The 21376-nt window shown below is 39.4% G+C and overlaps 1 protein-coding gene across 1 annotated transcript; it reads right to left on the bottom strand.

The window, feature by feature from the left end:
• Nucleotides 1–12387: 12387 nt before the first annotated feature.
• Nucleotides 12388–20359, bottom strand: LOC115999390. The gene is made up of 7 exons (XM_031239244.1): nucleotides 19417–20359; nucleotides 19213–19275; nucleotides 18877–19131; nucleotides 17873–18600; nucleotides 17730–17787; nucleotides 16472–16608; nucleotides 12388–12495 (listed from the first exon to the last, which is right to left on the bottom strand). Exons 1-7 carry the CDS (start codon nucleotides 20357–20359, stop codon nucleotides 12388–12390), a joined length of 2292 nt encoding a protein of 763 aa, XP_031095104.1.
• Nucleotides 20360–21376: the final 1017 nt, after the last annotated feature.

The following is a 21376-nucleotide window of genomic DNA, read 5'->3' as shown; positions in this document are numbered from 1 at the left end:
AATATGATAGTTTTAAATTCATGGAAAATGAATCCTGTGATTTGGGACGAGACGAGTTGATAAGTGAAGGGGAGATTACTTTGTTATATTCTGAAAAAGAAAAGGGTAATCCTTTTAGACATTTAGAGTGGGGGGATGAGAATAGAGAGTGTGAAAAAGAGATGATGGATAAGGAGGGAATTTTCACATTCGATTTGTTTGAGGGAATTAAGGGAAGTGATATGACCTCTAGTGAAGAGATATGGTCTCAACCTCATAATAAAATTGATAAAACCATTAGGGGTGGAAGAGAGAATGACAAAATAGGGGAAGATCACACTACCTTTGAGAAATCATGGGGAATGTTTGAGGCCATGAACTTTTAGACTATACACCTTCTTCTTCCTTCATTTGCGTGGGAATTCAATAATGTCCTACACCTTGGGGCATTTCTTGAAGCAAAAGTACATGGGACGCTAGGCAGGGTCCCAAAGTCTATATGCTTAGCAGGATAGACTAACCTAAGTCTAGCCAAAGACTCTAAACAAAGGCGCACTTGGGAGGCATTCCCAACGTTATCCCTAGGATTTAAATTTCACGTTATTAATTCTTGCTTTTTCTCTTTTTAGTACATTTTGTCTTTTGTCTAGAATTTTTCGACTAACCACGCAGATTCTCCATCCTAAAATGATCCTCAAAGGTCCATTCGTCAAAGAAGGTGACCAAGCTCAAAAAGGGGAAAGAAAATTTGAAGAAGGCAGGCAAGCACAGTCCACGCCACTCACACGCGTGTGAGTAGGCGTGGAAATTTCCCAGAAAGCCGCCACGCCCGCTCACACGCGTGTGAGCAGGCGTGGAAATCTTCCAGAAGCTTGCCACGCACACTCCCACGCGTGTGAGTGGCGTGGTCGGGCACTAGAAAAACTGCGTAAATAAGGCGCGAATTTGTTCTAACCCTTGCCCATTTCTCATTTCACTACATCCAAAAGCTAAGAGCTTCATCCAAGGTAGGACTAGCCTCCTCCAAAGCAATTCTTGGTACAAATCTCTTGAATCTCCTTCCTAAGCTCTTCAAAAGGTAACATTCCTTCTCTCCATTTTCCTTTACATCTATTGGAATTTATTTTCTTTGGAAGGCATATTTGTAGGAATGAATGTGGTTTGATGATTTTCTTGATTGAAATGGCTTAGAAATAGACATTAGGACTTGCTTGGAACCTATATTTGCTATTAGAAGATGAACATTGCAAGATTTGAGAAATTCTTTATATCTAGATTGCAAAGCCTAGAAGATTTGGGTATAATCTTGTTCATGATAAATGGGGAATATGAAATATGAAATGTGAAAATTTCTTGCTCTTTAGGCTTTGAGAATGATAATCTCCACCTGTTGCTTTGTCAATTTCAAAAATATTATTGTTTTCTCATCTTTCAATTCCTACCTAACTAAGGGAAGAAGAACAAATTGACTTTATATTGACCATTTTTGAAATTTCATATGATATCACCCATATATGACATGTTTGTTTTCTTGAGAGAAGTATGAATGAAGTAAATGCAACGGATAGGTTCTATGTTACTTCTTATAAAATATATGCCCACATATCGTTCAAATCTCGTTGATTGTATCTTTTAGGCAATGTCTTCCCACTTATCCACGGCTTATCAAGAAGAAATGAGGGCTAGAAAAGGAAAAGCCCCGATGATGGAAACTGAACTGACTGAGCCTAAGAAAGAAAGAAATGAAAGAATTATGGAACAAAGGATACTTTTAACGGAGAAGCAGCAAAGACGTTTTGAGTATGCGGTCTACCTTCCGATAGCCAGTTGGAAATTCATTGACTTAGCGACATTGAATCCTTTTCAATGTCGAAATTCGCTTGCATGTCTCATCCATCAACCTTTCTGGAGTAAAATTTTTGGATGGCGCCACTCAACCTATATACCTGCCGTCTTTGAATTTGTGGCCACTTTGGAAGTTACAGGAAAAACTAGTGACCTGAAAAGCCCAACGATCAAATTCAATCTCTTCAATAAACCTCATCACATCTCGGTCAACACTCTAGGGATTTTGCTTGGATTCTATACCAAGGAGGACCAAGAAAGCATGTGGTACAAAGAACTTCCAATTGATTTTGGTGACTCCGAGAGTCCAAGGAGATATTGGAAGAAGATTGCAAAACCAGGAATTGCTCAATCTTGGGAATGACGCACAGGAAACTTCGCAAAAGTCTACATGACTGATTTGTTTGCACTTTGGAGCATGGACACAAATACACCTGTGAACATGGGGGTGGTGTGCAAAAGATGGTTGAAGGCACAACAATCTAAAAAAGTCGCTTCTTTGTTCGTAGGACCATTAGTCACTCAACTGTGCCTTGGTTTAGGGTATCAGGCAAAGATGGAAGAAACTAGCAAGGTTCTGAAAAGCGCAGCAATGACTCCGTTGTCTATGACGGATTTATCTGAGCTAAAAATTGGTCGAAACTTGCGGATGAGAACGGGAACAAGAGCAACTAAGAAAAGACTACCCAAGTGACATTGATAGTTTGCGTAGGGTTGGAGTGTCAAAAGATATTTGTGTTAAAACGGAAAGTCTGTGACTCTCCGAGTGTCGGTCTCGAAGGAGGGACGTGGAGGTGTGTCAAACGTTCGGGAGTTTACTTGATTGGATCATGCATAGGACTCGAGTGTGGTGAAGGGTGATTTGTGAGTGAGAGTAGTTCATTGATTGGTTTGAGTGCAAGAGAGTAGTAAAGTAAAAGTGATTTTGTGAATATGTAAAAGGGGTAGGGATTGGATAGTGTTCATGAATATTGCATAGGTGAGTGTCTAAGGTCATGGATTAGGATTGCTAGGATATTGTCTATTCAAGAGTGTGTTGTCTTAGTCCTTTTCTACCTTGTGTACTAAGGCTTCTTTCACTTAGGAGTGCCTTCAAGCATCCAAAGTTCTAAGAGGAATTTTATCAAACACTTAAGCTACACACTATCCTACTATTCTTAAGAAGTCCATAGGAACCTTGATTGTGTCAAGCTTCAAATCTTAACTCTAATCAAAGACATGAAAGAGTCAGAGCTCAATCTCTCATCTAGATTGGCCAAATCCAAACAAGATCTCATCAAAACAACAATCAAAAGACAATAATAGATAATCCATCAACACAAACTCATAGATCCAAGATATAGAGATAAGATCATCACACAAACAATATTCAATCACACAATCCAAATCCCTAGACTAAATTAGCTACTCATAATATGAAATGCAAGCAAAAGCTAATTTAATCCAAGAATAAGATAGCTAAAATTATAGAAATGAAATAGAGATCACCTAGAGCGAAGAAGATCTTCAATCCAAGCTTGTTGTCTTCTACAATGGAGATTGATCTAATCTAAAAACTAAGAAAAATGGAGAAAGTTCTCCAAAGGAAAAACTAAGAAAAGGAAAAACTAAATTTCTGGAATCCTCCTCTGAAAATTCATCAAAGGGGTTTAAATAGTCTCCGAAATGACAACCCTAGCTGAAATTCGCGCATCACCGTCTCCATGCCTCTCACACGCGTGTGAGCGTGCGTAGGAAGCTTCTGGAAAGTTTTCACGCCTGCTCACACGCGTGTGGCCTTCCAGTTTGGTCCTCCGGGGCTCCGCTCTTGCCTGGTTTGCTCTTTTAGCTCAACTTTTGGTCCTATTTGCTCCCGGGGCTCATGTTTTACTTCTTTTAAGCTAAAAGTAGCTTCCGTGCATCAGTTAGTGATTTTCAAGCATTTACGCACATAATTTACCAAGTAAGGATGCTATAGACGCGATAAAACACCCTAAAATGTGCCTGAAATAAGGGTATCTCGGAGTCTTATCAAATTTTCCACACTTTGTTTCTTGCTTGTCCTCAAGCAAGACATTTTACTCTCTAAGCATATAAGTCTCCGAGATACTTTCTCATGCAAAATAAAACTTTTGGCAAATCAAAATAATGGGTGTCTAAGACTGTTGAAACGGGGGAAATCATTTGTGTTATCTATAAAGGATTTTGGTCAGATGTCAGCAACTCAAGATATATTTTCGGGAAATAAAAACCTTTCGTTGATAAAACAAATAAAACAAGGGATCACACTTCTCGCACCATACGCAAGCATGCATTTCCAAAGTTTTGGTTCACCTTCTATTTAAATAGGGTCTCTAGCCGATCCTATTAGTAGGAACGATGTGCACTAGCTAATCAACTTTCCATCCTTATACGCCAAAGCCCAACGTAAATGTAAATGAGGGTAGGGGCATGGACCACTTACCACTTTTGGCTTAGCGCGGTCCCTCTTTCTTCTCACTTCCTAGGATAACGTCATCGAACCACCTGACTTCACATGGAGGTCCATGCTTTTTCGAAGGTCAGTGCAATGGGTTACTCGAATCCTAGCTAAGCGGCTCACCTCAGCTCTATTTTCTCAATTCTTGGGATCTTTTTATGTGAACAACCGACTCCAGACAAAGCTTTTTGCTTGCCGAAGACTATGGTTTGGACACAGCCTAACGAATTGGCTTCCCTCAATTTTAAACTCTTTGGTGATTGGCGTTTTGCCTTTTCGACTTCTCCTCGTGTCAACCCCTCATGCTTTTTTCTATTTATGATTCAAGGGTTTCGTTTTCTCATTAAGCTTACCATTAGGCTTACCTTTTGCCCCATGCCCTACCAAGGTTAGTTCAATTCCGGGCCTCGCTAGTTTTACCTTTCTAAAATCAAAGAGTGCACACTCCTACTTCGAGAGATCCTTGACTAAGGTCCTACGTAAATAAGAGGTGAACATCATGCAAGCAGGCAAGAATATAAACTTATTTGGCTCTAAACGCTCTCATGGGTGCGAAAAGTAACTTCCTCAAAGATATTTCGAGAGTAAAAATTTTTGGGCATCCAGTCAAAATTCTCCCTAGATAACACAAATAATAACTCTCTTTTCAAAACTGCAAATGCACCCGCTTATCATTCCCAAGAGCTTCAACTTCTTATACTAAGCATGTAGATATGTAAAGCACGAAGTGTGTCCTTTCCACACTTTAGAGTAAACATCGTCCTCGACGATGTTTCCATACGTACAGGGTAAAGGAACGAAACGTGGATTCTAATGATAAACAAATAAGAAATCCCTTTCCACACTTTGGAAATTGCTCTGCGATATAGGGTATGCATCAAACGATCCTATTAATCATGGTAAGCTCTAATATACTCATACACAAAGCTATAAAGAAATATTTTCACACTTTAAAGATCAAAACGGGGCTTAAAATTAGAAAAAGGGATAAGAGGATAAACCAAGTATGCATCCCTCTTTCCACACTTTAGCTTCCAGCATAGGCCTGCTCCCGTTATAGATGCTCTATAAGAAATGGAGACATAACATACAAAAAGGGTTTTCGGAGCACTATTCAATTATTATAAACTGATAGAAATATAAAAGAAATAAAAATAACAAAAACTTAGATAATAAAGCATATAAATAAGTAGAATTATTTGAATAGAAATGCAGAAAGTAAAGTAGTTGGAAATTAAATAACATAAAGCGATAAAGATAAGTAAAGCAAAGTAAAGAAATAAAGGAAATAAAAGTCGGAACCCCGCGCATAGGGATCCTAATGTTCAGATGGGGCTAGCAACCATAGTAACCAAAGTCAAGGAACTCAGTATCGAGAAAAATCGAAGGAAGGCATCATTGATCACCGAATGAGGGAGGGTGGAACTGCCTATCGAATCTAGCCTCAAGCTCAGCAATTCTCCTATCATTATCCTCCACCGCCTGTCTCATGCGGTTGAGGTCCTCGGTGTGGACATCCTATCTCACGGAGATGGATGTGAAATGGCCTTCTTGCCATGTATGCTGCTCACGCCAAAAGTTCATTTGTTCCTCCTGGAGCTGTCTATAAAAAGTCTGTGTCGTGGCCCAATCCATTGGAATAGGGCCTTGCTCCTGTGCAGCATCCTCCTCCTCATTCTCTTCCTCGTCCTCATCATCATCATCAGAAGCGTCTAGATTAGGTGCATCATCACCTCCAACCTTTAGTTCTACGGCAAAGAACTCACCCACGGAGAAAGAAATTGTGCAACCATCGGATCTCTCCCCCATCAACCGGTTCAGTAAGCCCAACCCAATGCACAGTTTAGTAACGAAAGGTCCAATAAACACAGTCTAAACCTTAGGCTTTTGCTGGGTCTGGAGCCACTTTTTAGCTTGAACACCCATGTTGATGCGAACATCATTCTCCATGCACCACATGTAGAATAGATCCTGCTTGTAAACCTTGTTGCGATTTGTGGTTCTGCTTGAGAGATTTATAGCAAAGGCTAATCTGGTAGCCTTTAGAGCATTCCGGGTGATGAGTTTTGCCTTCAAGTTTGAAGAGTTGTATGGGGCATTATTTGTGATGCTTCTCCAATATCGTCTAGCAACTTCGTCTGTATCAAAATCTTCCTTGAAATCTCTGAAATATGGCATGGACACGCTCACTGCATCATGAAAACCGAGTGTAACACCCAAAGTGTTGACAGACATACAGTAGTGGTTGCCGAAAAGAGTGAATGAAATAGACTCTCTTGCATTGTGATTTCCCTTCTAATTTCCAAGGTCGCCAAGAATTCATAGGTGACAGGCGCATAGGTGGGTCCTCTCCACTCAAACAGATAGCGGAGCTGTGGGTGCCTAAGAAGCCTATTCACTTCGTCCAAACAACCAAATTCTCTTAAAACATTATCTTCAAAGTGATGGCCAACAGAAAGCTGCTTCCCTTTATAGTTATCCACTGTCGCGAGTTGGATGGGTGTCAAGTGTCGTAATGACCTTGACCCCGGCTCTTGTATAGCCTGTTGAGCTGTAGCTTGTTGCCGTGTCCTTGATCGACTCGATTCTCCTATATCATGCTTTGATTTCTTCGCAATTTCTTTCGAGCGTCCCATCCTACAAATTATAAAAATTATCATTCATGGTAATTGGCTTTGAATAAGTCACCATCATATTTGTGTAAAGTTCCTTGTCAAGATAATGGATTTCAAACATATAGGGCTAAGAATTTTCGAAAATTTCGCCATAGTTTCCCCTATATTTTGGACAATTCTAGCATAAGAATATCAACAATATCATTCCATTATCACACACATGCATAAAATCATCATAAGATATATCAATTTGATAGTCAAATAAGAAGTCAACTACAAAAGTCAAGAATTTCAAAACGTCAACTTCATCTTCTTCCCCAAATTCAAAATTAGGGTTTGAAATTGAAAATTCAATTTGGGCAATGTAGCATGTGAAAAGTCAAATTGATGGCATATAATAGTTCTATAACAAGTTTATTCATCAATTCAAGCATCAATTTCATAATTTCAACAAGAAATCTAACAAACCCATTTGTTCATCAATGGTGTTCACACTTGAAGTTCAAAAATATATAACAATCCATCAATGTAACCATCAATAATGAAAGAAAACATCAAAGGATAGTTCTATGAAGCATTATAGCCAATTTAAACTTTCAAAATCATTCAAAATCATGCAAGGCAATGTAGAATAAATTTCTCATTCAAGCTCTTCCAAACTCATGAATATTCAAGGATAAAGTGTTAAAAAGATGAGAAATTACCTTGATGTTGATGTTTTTGATCTTCTTTGAAGGTAAAAAGTAAGAGATATGTTCAAACCTTGAGTTTGGTTCTTCCTTGCGTGGAGAAGAGAAGAGAAAAATGGTGTTTTGGGGCAAAATGGCGTGGAGTGGCCGAACAAGGGTTTTAAACCCGTAGGGGGCTTCCACGCCGGTCACACTCGTGTGACCGTGCGTGGGAGCTCTCTGTCTTGCTCCCACGCATGGCTACACGCGTGTGAGCGTGCGTTGGAGGCTACTGCCTCGTTCCCACGCACGGCTACACACGTGTGAGCCTCGTGTAGGTCCACTGCATTGTTTTCTTCCGATTTTTGGCTTTGCCTTCCATACCTATGTCCAAACTTAGCCTTTCCAAAGCAATTTTTAGTCCCGACTCCTACAAGTTAGTCCTCAAAACATGGTTCCATTTGATTGTAGCAATTTATTAGAACAAAAACATTAAAAACTAAAGCATAGAAATAATGCAAAAACATATTATTAAAACCTTGGGTTGCCTCCCAAGTAGCGCCACGGTTTACGTCATTGGCTAGACGCATCATACCTTGGTTAAAATTCAACCATATTCCTTGGTAGTGGTAGAAAGCATTTTGGTACCCACGTGTCCTTCCGTGTAAGCTTATCATTCCTCCGCTTCGGTTTTGGTTTCACCTTTGATTTGACCTTTGCCCTTTCATCGTCATCAGTTCCTTCTTTTGCTTTTTCCTTGTCATCATTCGTGGCTTGTCCCTCGAATCTCAGGGTAATTTCGCCTGAACTAACATCTATTTGTGCACGACTAGTAGCCAGAAATGGTCTTCCAAGAATTAAGGATTCATGGGGATCATCATCACCCATCTTACAAACAATGAAATCGACAGGCACAAGAAATTTTCCTATTCTTACTAAAACATCTTCCGCTAAGCCTTCAGGATACCGTGTGGTTCCGTCAGCCAAATGTAGAGTCAGCCTCGTCGGTTTCAAGCATGGTAAGTTCAATTTATCAAAAAGATTTGAAGACATGACATTGATAGAAGCACCAAGATAGCAAGAGCGTTTCTAGGTTCCATGTTCTGTATAGAACAAGGAATCAACAAAGCTCCAGGGTCACCCTTCTTTCTAGGGTTTCCCTCAGTTATACAAGCCGAAGATTCTTGGCTTAAACAGGTAAAACTATCACAAATGTCATTCTCAAACAACTCACGACATTCTTTGCTATTGAAAAATTTTCGAATAAAAGCATTAATTGTACATTCTCGAGCCGTTTCTTTCTCTTTTGAACTTTTGATGTTGTCTCGTGGTAGCTCCTTTTCTTTCGGGCATTCTTCCGAAGTGGTTTTCTCCTTGTGTTCTTTCATTGATATGGTGCATGAACTGTTCGCATTCTTCAATTCAAGATTCGGACTACAAGAGGTAGTCTTGTTTCTTTGGTCATCTACCTTACATTGACATGTTCCACAGATAGCATCCATTGGATCACATTTCACATGTGTTTCTTCCTTGGCATCAATGGCGTTGACTCACTTTCGGGTTGTTTTCAGTGTTGCTCGGGAGTTATCCGTAGTGTCGATCTGACATCATCTTAAACATTTGAGAGATTTGATTCTCAATTGTCTTAAGTGTGGCCTTAGACTCTTGTCGAACACTAGAAATTTCTTGTCTAATCTCTTGAGTAATCTCTTTTTTCGAATTTGCCTGATCATTTTTGAGTTCCATGATCGTCCTTGTAAGTCTTTCATCTACTTCACGGATGTCATCCCTCCTTTGTTGAGTAAAATCAAGTTGAGAGTCGTATTGTGGCTTGAACTGGGTCATTTGATTTCCATTTCCTTGGTTTTGATTGTACATCAGTCTGTTCTTGTCATTTTGTCCATATGCAGGCTTGTGTCCATAGTTGTATTGTCTTTGCGTTTGATATCCGTCATTGTTGCTATTGTTCCAACCCTCTCCCTGTTTCTAATTGTTGTTTGATCTTTGGTTTTGTCCATAAGCATTGAAGTTGGAGTTCCTTTGATAATCTACCGCCTCAACTTGTTCAGATGCAGACGTAGAAGTGCAAATATTGGTGTCATGAGGTCCTCCAAAAATATTACAATAAAGTGCCAATGCCATGCAATGCTTGGGCTTTCCTTCCATTTTTTCTACCATAGCCTGTAGCTTTTTGATTTCGTGATTCATTGCTTCGATTTTGGCCTCACTCGCCACTCAATTATCAACTTCATAAATTCCTCCATGATCTCCTCTTCGTTCATACCAACAGGATGTGTTTTTAGATATTCTATCGATTAGTTCTTCAGCCTCTTGCAAAGCTAGGGAGACAAAGGCACCGCTGGAGGATGAGTCAAGCGACATTTTTCCTTCATCCGTTAACCCTCCATAGATTGAGCTAATCATGTCCCATGGGTGCATCAGATCTTGTGGGCATTGCCTTTTAAGAACTTTAAATCTTCGCCAAGCCTCTCCCAAACTTTCAAGTCTTCCTTGTTTGAATTCTTGTATCAGCTTTCTAATCCTCATAGTTTTTGTAATGAGAAAGAACTCGTTCAGGAATTCACGATGCAACTGTTGCCACGTTCTGAAATGATTGTCGTCTTGGCTTTCCAACCATCGTGCTGCCTCTCCTATAACTGAAAATGGGAATAATTTGAGTCGAACTATTTCCTCGCTAACGCCTTCTTGTCTGTACATCCCACATGCTCGTATAAACCTTGTGATGTGTGCGTTGGGATCTTCAGATGGTAATCCCGAATATTGATTGTTCTGAACCAGTGTGAGAATAGTTGGATGCACGTGAAAGTTGACGTTCTCTATTGGAGGTACATAGATTGAGTTGTGCATGTTAAAATCCGGAGTAATGTAATCTGCAATTGATCTTTGTGGTTCTTGAGGATTTCCATAATATTCCTCTTCACGAATGTTCTCTTGATTGTTTGCTCTGTTAGCTTGTGGTTCTTCAATGATTGGTTCTTCATGGTTAATCGGTACTTGTGGATTAATTGGAACTGGGGGTGGATTTGGTACTGTTGTGCCTCTTCCTTGTGGATTTCTTGTTGTGCTTGATGAAGCCATTAGTGATCCTTGGGTATTTTTCCTTCTAGTTGCTCTATTAATTTCAGGAATGTAGGGTAGTAAACCTTGATTTCCTTTTGCTCGCGTGTGCATTCCCCTAGTAAAATTATCAATGAAACGAAAATTTCCACAATTGACTAGAAGTAGTCAATTGGGTTAGTAGCAAAAACAAGTAAAAACAAAACGAAATTAAGTGGAATGGATTAACATTTCTCAAATCTAGCATTCATGCAATCAAAGTAAACAAAAACATATTACAACCTATTGCCCTCCTCGGCAACGACGCCATTTTTGACATTGATAGTTTGCGTAGGGTTGGAGTGTCAAAAGATATTTGTGTTAAAACGGAAAGTCTGTGACTCCCCGAGTGTCGGTCTCGAAGGAGGGACGTGGAGGTGTGTCAAACGTTCGGGAGTTTACTTGATTGGATCATGCATAGGACTCGAGTGTGGTGAAGGGTGATTTGTGAGTGAGAGTAGTTCATTGATTGGTTTGAGTGCAAGAGAGTAGTAAAGTAAAAGTGATTTTGTGAATATGTAAAAGGGTAGGGATTGGATAGTGTTCATGAATATTGCATAGGTGAGTGTCTAAGGTCATGGATTAGGATTGCTAGGATATTGTCTATTCAAGAGTGTGTTGTCTTAGTCCTTTTCCACCTTGTGTACTAAGGCTTCTTTGACTTAGGAGTGCCTTCAAGCATCCAAAGTTCTAAGATGAATTTTATCAAACACTTAAGCTACACACTATCCTACTATTCTTAAGAAGTCCATAGGAACCTTGATTGTGTCAAGCTTCAAATCTTAACTCTAATCAAAGACATGAAAGAGTCAAGAGCTCAATCTCTCATCTAGATTGGCCAAATCCAAACAAGATCTCATCAAAACAACAATCAAAAGACAAGAACAGATAATCCATCAACACAAACTCATAGATCCAAGATATAGAGATAAGATCATCACACAAATAATATTCAATCACACAATCCAAATCCCTAGACTAAATTAGCTACTCATAATATGAAATGCAAGCACAAGCTAATTTAATCCAAGAATAAGATAGCTAAAATTATAGAAATGAAATAGAGATCACCTAGAGAGAAGAAGATCTTCAATCCAAGCTTGTTGTCTTCTACAATGGAGATTGATCTAATCTAAAAACTAAGAAAAATGGAGAAAGTTCTCCAAAGGAAAAACTAAGAAAAGGAAAAACTAAATTTCTGGAATCCTCCTCTGAAAATTCATCAAAGGGGTTTAAATAGTCTCCGAAATGACAACCCTAGCTGAAATTCGCGCATCACCGTCTCCACGCCCCTCACACGCGTGTGAGCGTGCGTGGGAAGCTTCTGGAAAGTTTTCACGCCTGCTCACACGCGTGTGGCCTTCCAGTTTGGTCCTCCGGGGCTCCGCTCTTGCCTGGTTTGCTCTTTTAGCTCAACTTTTGGTCCTATTTGCTCCCGGGGCTCCTGTTTTACTTCTTTTAAGCTAAAAGTAGCTTCCGTGCATCAGTTAGTGATTTTCAAGCATTTACGCACATAATTTACCAAGTAAGGATGCTATAGACGTGATAAAACACCCTAAAATGTGCCTGAAATAAGGGTATCTCGGAGTCTTATCACCAAGGAACCAAAAAAGAGAGTCAATCCATTGCCTCCCTCTCCATCCTCAGAATCTCCCAAACCAAACACGCCGAGAGAACAAATCCACACCCCTTTGGATAATCAACATCATTCTTCGCCAACCCTATCTCTGAATATCTCAATCTCCAATGATGCCCCACCTTCAGAAAACCAGACTCCTATTCCACCACCTTCATCACCTGCAACTCCAACACGCTTCACAAAAGTCACCAATTGGGAAACAATGCAGAGATTTCAGTATGAGTTGCACATGGAACATGAAGCACTCTTGGAACAAAGGGACGCAAACCATTATGAACTCATTCAAGATTTGAGCATGCATATTTTATTTCTACGGGAAGAACTGGCAAGAAGAGGACCCAGCTCAGGGCTATGACTGACATTTGATGAGACCTTGCCTTCATAAGAAATTTGGATGATGAAGTATCCATGAATCAAACTCTAAGAATCTGTTTGGGAACACTGTTTTATTTTTAACTGTTCTTATTATGCTTTTAGTATTTTATGCTTTTTGGTCTAGATCCTACCACGTTTCGTCCAGCCAAGGACGTTAAACGTGGCACTCTTGGGAGGTACCCCAAACTCAATAAGGACAAGATTGAACCAAGGAATTAAATGGTCATACGAGGTACAATTCTTACTTTCCATCTTTCATCAACAAATCTTTTATGGAATATTTTGTCTAGGAAAAGGGACGGTCAATGCTTAAATGAAGAATTGCTACGAAAGGTATATCTTCTATTCCCTTTTGAAAGAAGGATGGTTGTTCAATGCCTGGTATAACATTCTTATTCTTTGAGTCAATGAAAGATCTTTTTGGGTGTTAAAATTGAAAAAATTGCGAAGCCCAGGAAACACTTTTAAAGTGTGGAAAGGTGCTCCTTGTTAATTAATTCTTTGACCCAACTCCTTCTCCACCGCTCCTTATGGCGACATCGAGGACGATGTCATCTTTTAAAGTGTGGAAAGGATGTCTTGCATAAGATGAGTAATCAGTTGAGTTGTTAAGGTGTTAGGACAAAAGAGTGTGTTGTTGCCTGCACTATCTAGGAAGACTCTTACTTTTATGCCAAAACAAATGTTTGAAATATGCTCTGGAAGCTATCTGTGACACACACCACCATCAAAAATTTGAAAATTCTGCATGATTGCATGTCTTTCGTCTTCTATTTTAGTGGGACCTTAGTCAAGGATCGCTCGAAGTGAGAGTGTGTACCCCCTAGGCTTTAGAAAGATAAAAATTGTGAAGCCCGGAAATGAACTAAATCTAGCAGGACATGGGGCAAAAGGAGAGCTTTAAAGTGAGCTTTGAGTGAAAATAATCCCTACTCCCTAGAAAGAGGCATGAGGGGTTGACATGGTGAAACATGAATAAAGGCCTTCAAAAAGGCCATTCCCAGAGATAAAATCCGAGGAAAGCCTTCTCGCTAGGAAGTGTTCAACCATAGTCTTCGAATGTTATATCTGGAGTCGGTTGTCCACTTAAAATGTTCCAAGGAGAAGAGAAAAATGAGAGGAGGTGAGCCGCCTCGCTAGGATTCGGGCACCCATTGCACTGTCTTCGAAAAAGCATGGATCTCCATTTGAAGTCGGGTAGCCCGACGACGTTATCCTAGGAGGTGAGAAAATAGAGCGATCGCCCAAGCCATGGCGATGAGCGGTCCATGTCCCTGCCCTCACTTAATTTTCAGTACAGGGGCTTTGGCGTATGGTTGGAAATTGTGGCCAGGTTGTGCACATCGTTCCCACTAGTGGGATCAGCTTTTAGGCCCCAATAAAATATAAGACGAATCCCCAATAATTGCATGATTGGAAAAGTGTGATTGTCATTTTTGAAAACTACACTTCAAAAGCATTTGCTTCCTCCGTATATTTCTTGCATTTGTCTGACCTAAACTTAATAGTCTTGCTAGATAGTGAAGGAAATTTCACCCGCTCCATTCCAACACACCTGATCACGAAATTTTTGATTATCCTATCTTCAATTAACTGTTCTTGGCACTTAGATGATTAGGATTTGATAGAACGCTTGCTTGAGGACAAGCAAGATCTAAAGTGTGGAAACTTTGATAAGTGCCAAAAACAGTCAAAATTCGGGTCGTGTTTAGATGATATTTTAATGTCTCAGCACCCAATTATGATCACTTTCATGGATAAAACCTCTAATTAGCATCTATTTGACAAATCCAACTCAAGAAAAATACTTTGAGTCATTTCCGAAGGATACAACAAAGTTTTTGGGCCAAAAGAAGCAACAAACAAAGAATCCATCAAGCAGGAGGCTGCCACGCGCCATCACACGCGTGTGAGCAGGCGTGTAATTAATCCAGAAAGCTCCCACGCAAGGCCACACGCGTGTGAAAGGCGTGGAAGCGGGACAGTAGGGCAGCAGCGGAATTTCGACTCTTTGGGCAGCTATTTAAACCCTTCTTTCTCATTTTTGAAGGAGGACTCTCCCAACTTTCAGATCTGATTTTTCTCTCTATTTCTTCCCCGTTGGGGAGGAAAAACACACTAAATTTCCATTAGAGTAGTGTAGATCTAGGATTGAAGATGGATTGAAGATGTAGAACTCACCATTCCTTGGGTAACACACTCTTTCCATTGAATTGCTAATTTAGATTTATTATTAAAAGTAATTTCTATTTTGTTGTTTTGAATGATTTCCATGATTGAGTAGAGTATTTTGGGCGTGTGAGCCGTTGTTAAACTCTTGATTGTTGTTTAGAATTTGCTCTATAGTTTTGAAAGATGAAGGAGTAGGATTGATGTTTGTATGGTTGAAGTTGTTCAAGCTTTACTTCTATTTCGGCCGGAATAGCTAGTAAACTGGAGGGAAGTGAGAGAGTGCGCGATAGCGGCCTCTCACGAGCCCAACTCACCCATATCTCCGCTCTTAGTCCGAAAGGACAAGATCCGAGAGGAGTGGTAGACTAGGTGTTCGATGAAATGCCTCAACCGAATGAGGATTAAGAGTCTGAGTGTGACGCCACTCGGAACTAATACCTTGACTCCCTTACTCGATCACCAAACTCGTTTTCCAAATCCCCTATGAAGATCAATCAAGTTGTTTAACTTTGGTGCACACCCCTTTTCATTTCCCTTGCACCTTTAGCGAAATTTCCTTTCTACAACCCCCAAACTTACTTACCAAATCAATCTTTTGTAATACTTGTAACTCTTGCCTTTAACTCCGATAATGTCAACACCAATTTAATTCCCATTCGCCATCCTTGAGAGACACGACACTCGGGGAGCCTTGACTCTTCGTTTTACCACATCCACCTTCACATTCACCTCACCGCAAAATAGTAAACATCAAAATAGCGCCGTTGCCGGGGATGGCAAACGGTTCTTGAATTGTGTTGACGTTTTTGAAGTTGGATTTTTAAGAGTTCTTGAATTGCTTTGTTTTTGTTTATTTTATTTTCTTATTTTTGTTATTTGCTTGAAGAAGTGAGCTTGCATTGTCTTGTATATCTTGTGCTCACTTGCAACTACTTCTAGTTGCATATATTTGTTGTTGGCTAAGCTTTGTGCAGGAAATTTATGTTAAAAATCATTTGTAAGCTTGCCAATGTATGCTCCAATGTATCCCCATGGTTGCCCACACCATGAGGGTAATCCTTTAAACCATGTTCCACCCCAACCATATCCAAATTATCCCCATTCCACCCATACTTACATTCCACCAACATATCACTATCCACCTCAAAACCCTTATCCATTTCCATATCACTACTTACCGCACCCAACTTCTTATTCATCTTATATATATAACCATCACCCACCACCATACACACACCCTATCCCACCGAATCAAAACAAATTTCCCCCATAATAATCCACTTATCAAAATGACTCGATAACCTCTAAAGAAATATTCCAAAACATAGAGAGTAAGCTTGCACTAATGATGAGAACAATCAACCCAAGCTATACTCCCGAGCCATTTTCGTTCCATAATTCCCACCCAAACAACCATTACCCATCTCCATCACAGATTTTTAAAGGAAACAGTCCTACACATTACCTTGAGACACCGCCTTCTAATCCATATTTTACCCTACCCGATCCTTGTGATTATATCCCACCGGCCAAGGATGAAATCGAAATTCTTAAGGAGAAGATAGAAGTATTCTCAAGAATGGCAAAGGAGGATACGGCTAACTTGAAAGCTGAAATTAGGAGCCATGATGCTAGCCATGATGGAGGAGTTCATGAGGACAAGTTCATCACGGATAGGTAATCCACTTGAAGAAAATCTCCCAATCCTGGAAGCCAATCCAAGGATGGATACACAAAACGCTGAAAAAAAAGAAGGTAGTGAAGGGATGGTAGACAATTATGCTCCAATGCTAGAAGAAGTTCCAATTTTCGAATTAGAAAATCCAAAAGAGGTCGAGATGGAGAGCGATGATGAGAACATCGAAGTGGTATGGGAAGATAAAGAGCCTACACATGGTAACATTCCTAAACCTTCTTGCATTACTATCTTCGAAGATCCATGTTCTTTTGATAGATTTACTTTTGACACTCAAGTGGATGACTCCCTTTTACGATGCGACAATGATTTATATTCTCATGATACTGAATGTTTTTATTTTTGGGAGGATGATTCCATAGGATTTGTTGACAATTTTATCAATGAGTGCGAAAGTCTAGATAAAGATACTCATGCTCCTTGTAAAAACGACTCCCTACGCATTGTTTTTTTTTTTTTTTTTCGAGGAAATGTAAATGTATATTCTCGAGGGAACGAGGCATGCCCCGACCCAGATCAAAACATCTAGTACATGCTGTACATTGTTACAACCAAAACAGTGGCAAAGCCAACTAAGAAAAACAAGATGGAGGAGGATTAATCCTATGCTCGAATAGGTGGAGGCCATTTCGTGGAAGTGAATTGGCATGTCCAACCATTGAGATCCTCTCCCTATATATAAAACTGAAAAAATGGTCCAAATACATGGGAGGACCAAAAAAACCAATACAGCAAATCAATGAAACATTGTTATTTCTATTGCTTGCGACTATGATTGCTTTAATTTTTGGGAGGATGACTCTATAGTAAATCATGATAAATTGTTTGAAAATCATAGGGATTCTAGTTTGTTTGAAGATGAATATGATAGTTTTAAATTCTTGGAAAATGAATCATATGATTTGGGACGAGACGAGTTGATAAGTGAATGGGAGATTACTTTGTTATATTCTGAAAAAGAAAAAGGTAATCATTTTAGACATTTAGAGTGGGGGGATGAGAATAGAGAGTGTGAAAAAGAGATGATGGATAAGGAGGGAATTTTCACATTCGATTTGTTTGAGGGAATTAAGGAACGTGTATTTATCACATGGATTCATATGTGACAAATTGCCAAATATATACTTGCTAGTCAATTTTGTTTTAAAATCTTTCCACCGTTGACCCGCATATTGTATCCAATGCTTCTTCATATCATCTGTGTTGGGAATATCGTAAGTACTCTGCAAGAAAAAGTTATTTATTAGTATCCAATGCAATTATATTAATTTATTTGGTAAATAAAAATCTAAATATCAAAAAGGTTACCAGAATTTCTTCCCAAACATTCTCCTTAGTATCCATTGGAACATCTTCACGAGACATAATATGCATTTTGGGATGTCGATGACCCTTTCCATCAATTCTTCCTTCATGTCGATACTTTGGAACACCAATTGCCTTTACCCCTGCCAAATATTCAGTACAGAACTCAATAACCTCTTCAACAATATAACTTTCAACAATAGATGCTTCTGGCCTATATCGGTTCCTCACATAACCTTTTAAGACTTTCCTGTACCTTTCAAATGGGTACATCCACCTCAAATAAGCTGGACCACACTCTCTGATCTCTCTCACCAAATGTACAAGCAAATGAACCATGATATCAAAAAACGCAGGTGGAAAATGCATCTCTAGCTGACACAGTGTAACTATAATGCCATTCTGTAATTCATCTAATTTGTCTAGATCAATGACTTTCGCACAAATTGCATTGAAAAAGAAACAAAGTCTGATGACGGTATATCTCAACTTTTTAGGCAATATGCCTCTAACAGCCACTGGCAATAGTTGTTGCATTAAGGCATGGCAATCATGAGACTTCAATCCCACCAATTTTAAATCTTGGATATTAACAAGTCTACTGATATTTGATGAGTACCATTGTGATACCTTCACCCCACGTAAACATTCACAAAAACTGATTTTCTCCTTTCTTGACAAAGTATGAGCAGCTGGAGGCAAATATGTCTTCTTATCACCACTGCGTGGAGCTAATGTAGGTCATATACCCATATCAATCAAGTCCAATCTAGCATTGAGACCATCTTTAGTCTTACCTTTTATGTCTAAAAGAGTTCCAACAAGACTATCACACACATTTTTCTCAACATGCATCACATCAATACTATGTCTGACATCAAGTGTCTTCCAATATGGAAGATCAAAGAATATTGATTTCTTTTTCCACGGACTCTTCTCATTTGATGGTACATCAACATTAGATTTTAATCTCTTACCTCTTTGAGATTTAAGTTTTTAAGTCTTACCAAAAGTAACATTGATACACTCTACGCGTTCATAAACTTGAATCCCAGTTAATGGTTGTAGAGCATCTGTATAGTCTTGTACCCCTTTGAAAGCTTTTTTTAATCTTCGATAAGGGTGAAATTTATCTAGAAATCTTCGATGCCCCATGTAGACTGTCTTTCTGCCATGAACAAGTTGATGATAACATATATTATCTTCGCATATGGGGCATGCCATATGTCCTTTGAGACTATATCCAGATAGGTTTCCATAAGCTGGAAAGTCATTGATTGTGCAGAAAAGCATTGCATGCAACTTAAAACTCTCTTTTCGGTATGCGTCAAACACTAACGCACCTTCATCCCACAAACTTTTCAAGTCTTCAATCAAAGGCGCCAAAAAGACATCTATATCATTTCCTGGTTGTTTTGGCCCAGAAATCATTAAGCACAATAATTTGTATTTGCGTTTCATACACAACCAAGGAGGTAAATTATAAATTACCAACATAACTGGCCACGAGCTATGTTTGCTACTTAGGTTCCCGTGAGGGTTCATACCATCAGTACAAAGTCCAAGCCTAAGATTTCTCGGCTCGTGACCAAATTCAGGAAATGCATTATCAAATGTTGTCCATTGACGAGAATCAGCCGGGTGTCGAAGCTTGCCATCAGAAATTTTTTGATCTGCATGCCATGTTAAGTTTTTCGCGTCGCTTGGATTAGCAAACATACGCTTAAATCTTGAGAGAATTGGAAGATACCACATAACTTTAGCTGGTGGACTTTTCAAACTTACTTTCCCAGCAACATTCTCTCTTGTTTTGAAACGAGATGCCCCACATATTGGACATGCATGCAAATCTTTGTAATCATTCCTAAACAATATGCAATCGTTAGGGCAAACATGTATCTTTTTATATCCCATACCCATGGGACACAAAATCTTCTTGGCATCATATGTACTCTTCGGAAGTTCATTATCATCTGGAAGCATTTCCTTTAATATCTCAAGTAACGCAGTAAAGCTCTTGTCACTCCACCCATTCCCAGCTTTCAAGTTGAATAATTTTAATACAGCAGATAATCGGGTATATTTACTACAACCCGGCCATAAAGGTAATTTTGAATCCTTCAATAATTCATCCAACTCGTTTGACCGATCGGTGAACTCCTCTCCATCATCGCGAAACATTTCATCTAATTGATCTTCAGACTCATCATCTTCATTTGCTTCGTTGTAAACATACATGTTAGATGTTGTAGCCACATTGTTTTCACCATGCCATATCCATTTTGTATAAGATGGATTAATCCCATGACAGATTAGATCATCATATACGTCTTTCACACATAACCTTTTCTGATTACAACACTTCTTACAAGGACAAAGGAGCCTTTCATTACTACCCGGAAGGTTATTCTTTGCAAAGTTAATAAAATTTTTAACTCCATCATCGTATTCTTGACTAATTCGAGAAGCATTCATCCAACTTTTATCCATCACAAGCCAATCTAAAATAATATTAATCCTAATTAAACTTAAGTTAACACTAATTCAACAAATTCTATAATAATAACAAACAAAGCATAAATAAACATGTGACACCCCCAACCTCACACAGGCTGAGATAGATAAAATCTCAACACAACAGCTGCCTAACTCAACCAAACAGAACATAGCGGAAGCGAATTTAAAACCTAAGGGGCGTCATGCCACATCTAGGTAAGATAACACAGCCTAGATGCACAGGCTAACCATAAAAGCTGAACTGTATAAACGATAATCTTCAAGTCAAGTCTCAAAACATCCAAACACTAGTCAAGAGTTTATAAAGTCTCAAATGGCTCACAGGCCAAAGCATAAATCTAAAAACATAACCACTATCTAAGCCTCCTCATACGGGTGTATCTCTATCGCGCTCACGCAAAGACTTTAAGGCAAACCTGGAAAACACACAAAGAACCATTAGCAAAAGACTGCTAAGTAACCACCATTCACACCCGCAAGGAAGTATAGATATACATATAAGTTTGTAAATAGGTTTACACACCCATATAGAATATAAACACCAACAAACTGTTCAATAGTTCAAATCGGATACTCAACAATGATAAACTGAACGAATCACGAACCAAGACTCATCCAAACGAAGCCAAAGTCCAACGACGAAAGCATAAGACAACAACGACCATGACCAAGATACCAACTGAACACAATCATAAGGGACAATCAATCATAACCGAAAACAACGAGATATCAACCGAATAAACAAAGACTCACAACCAAAGAACCGAAAGGAACCCTCAACTCCAACCACCAAATCCTCACACCAACCATCATACCGAACCCAACCCCACATCAGAAGCCAGGTACACAGGGGTAAAACCCAATCACAGGGATCGAAGTCCAATCACAGGGGTGAATCGACCCAATCACGGGGGTAATGAACCCAATCACGGGGTAATGAACCCAATCACAGGGACCGTAGTCCAGTCACAGGGACCTAAGTCCAATCAC

This window comes from Ipomoea triloba, chromosome 12 (assembly GCF_003576645.1).
Source record: "Ipomoea triloba cultivar NCNSP0323 chromosome 12, ASM357664v1".
NCBI lineage: Eukaryota > Viridiplantae > Streptophyta > Magnoliopsida > Solanales > Convolvulaceae > Ipomoea > Ipomoea triloba.
This window is presented reverse-complemented; position numbering and strand designations above follow the sequence as displayed.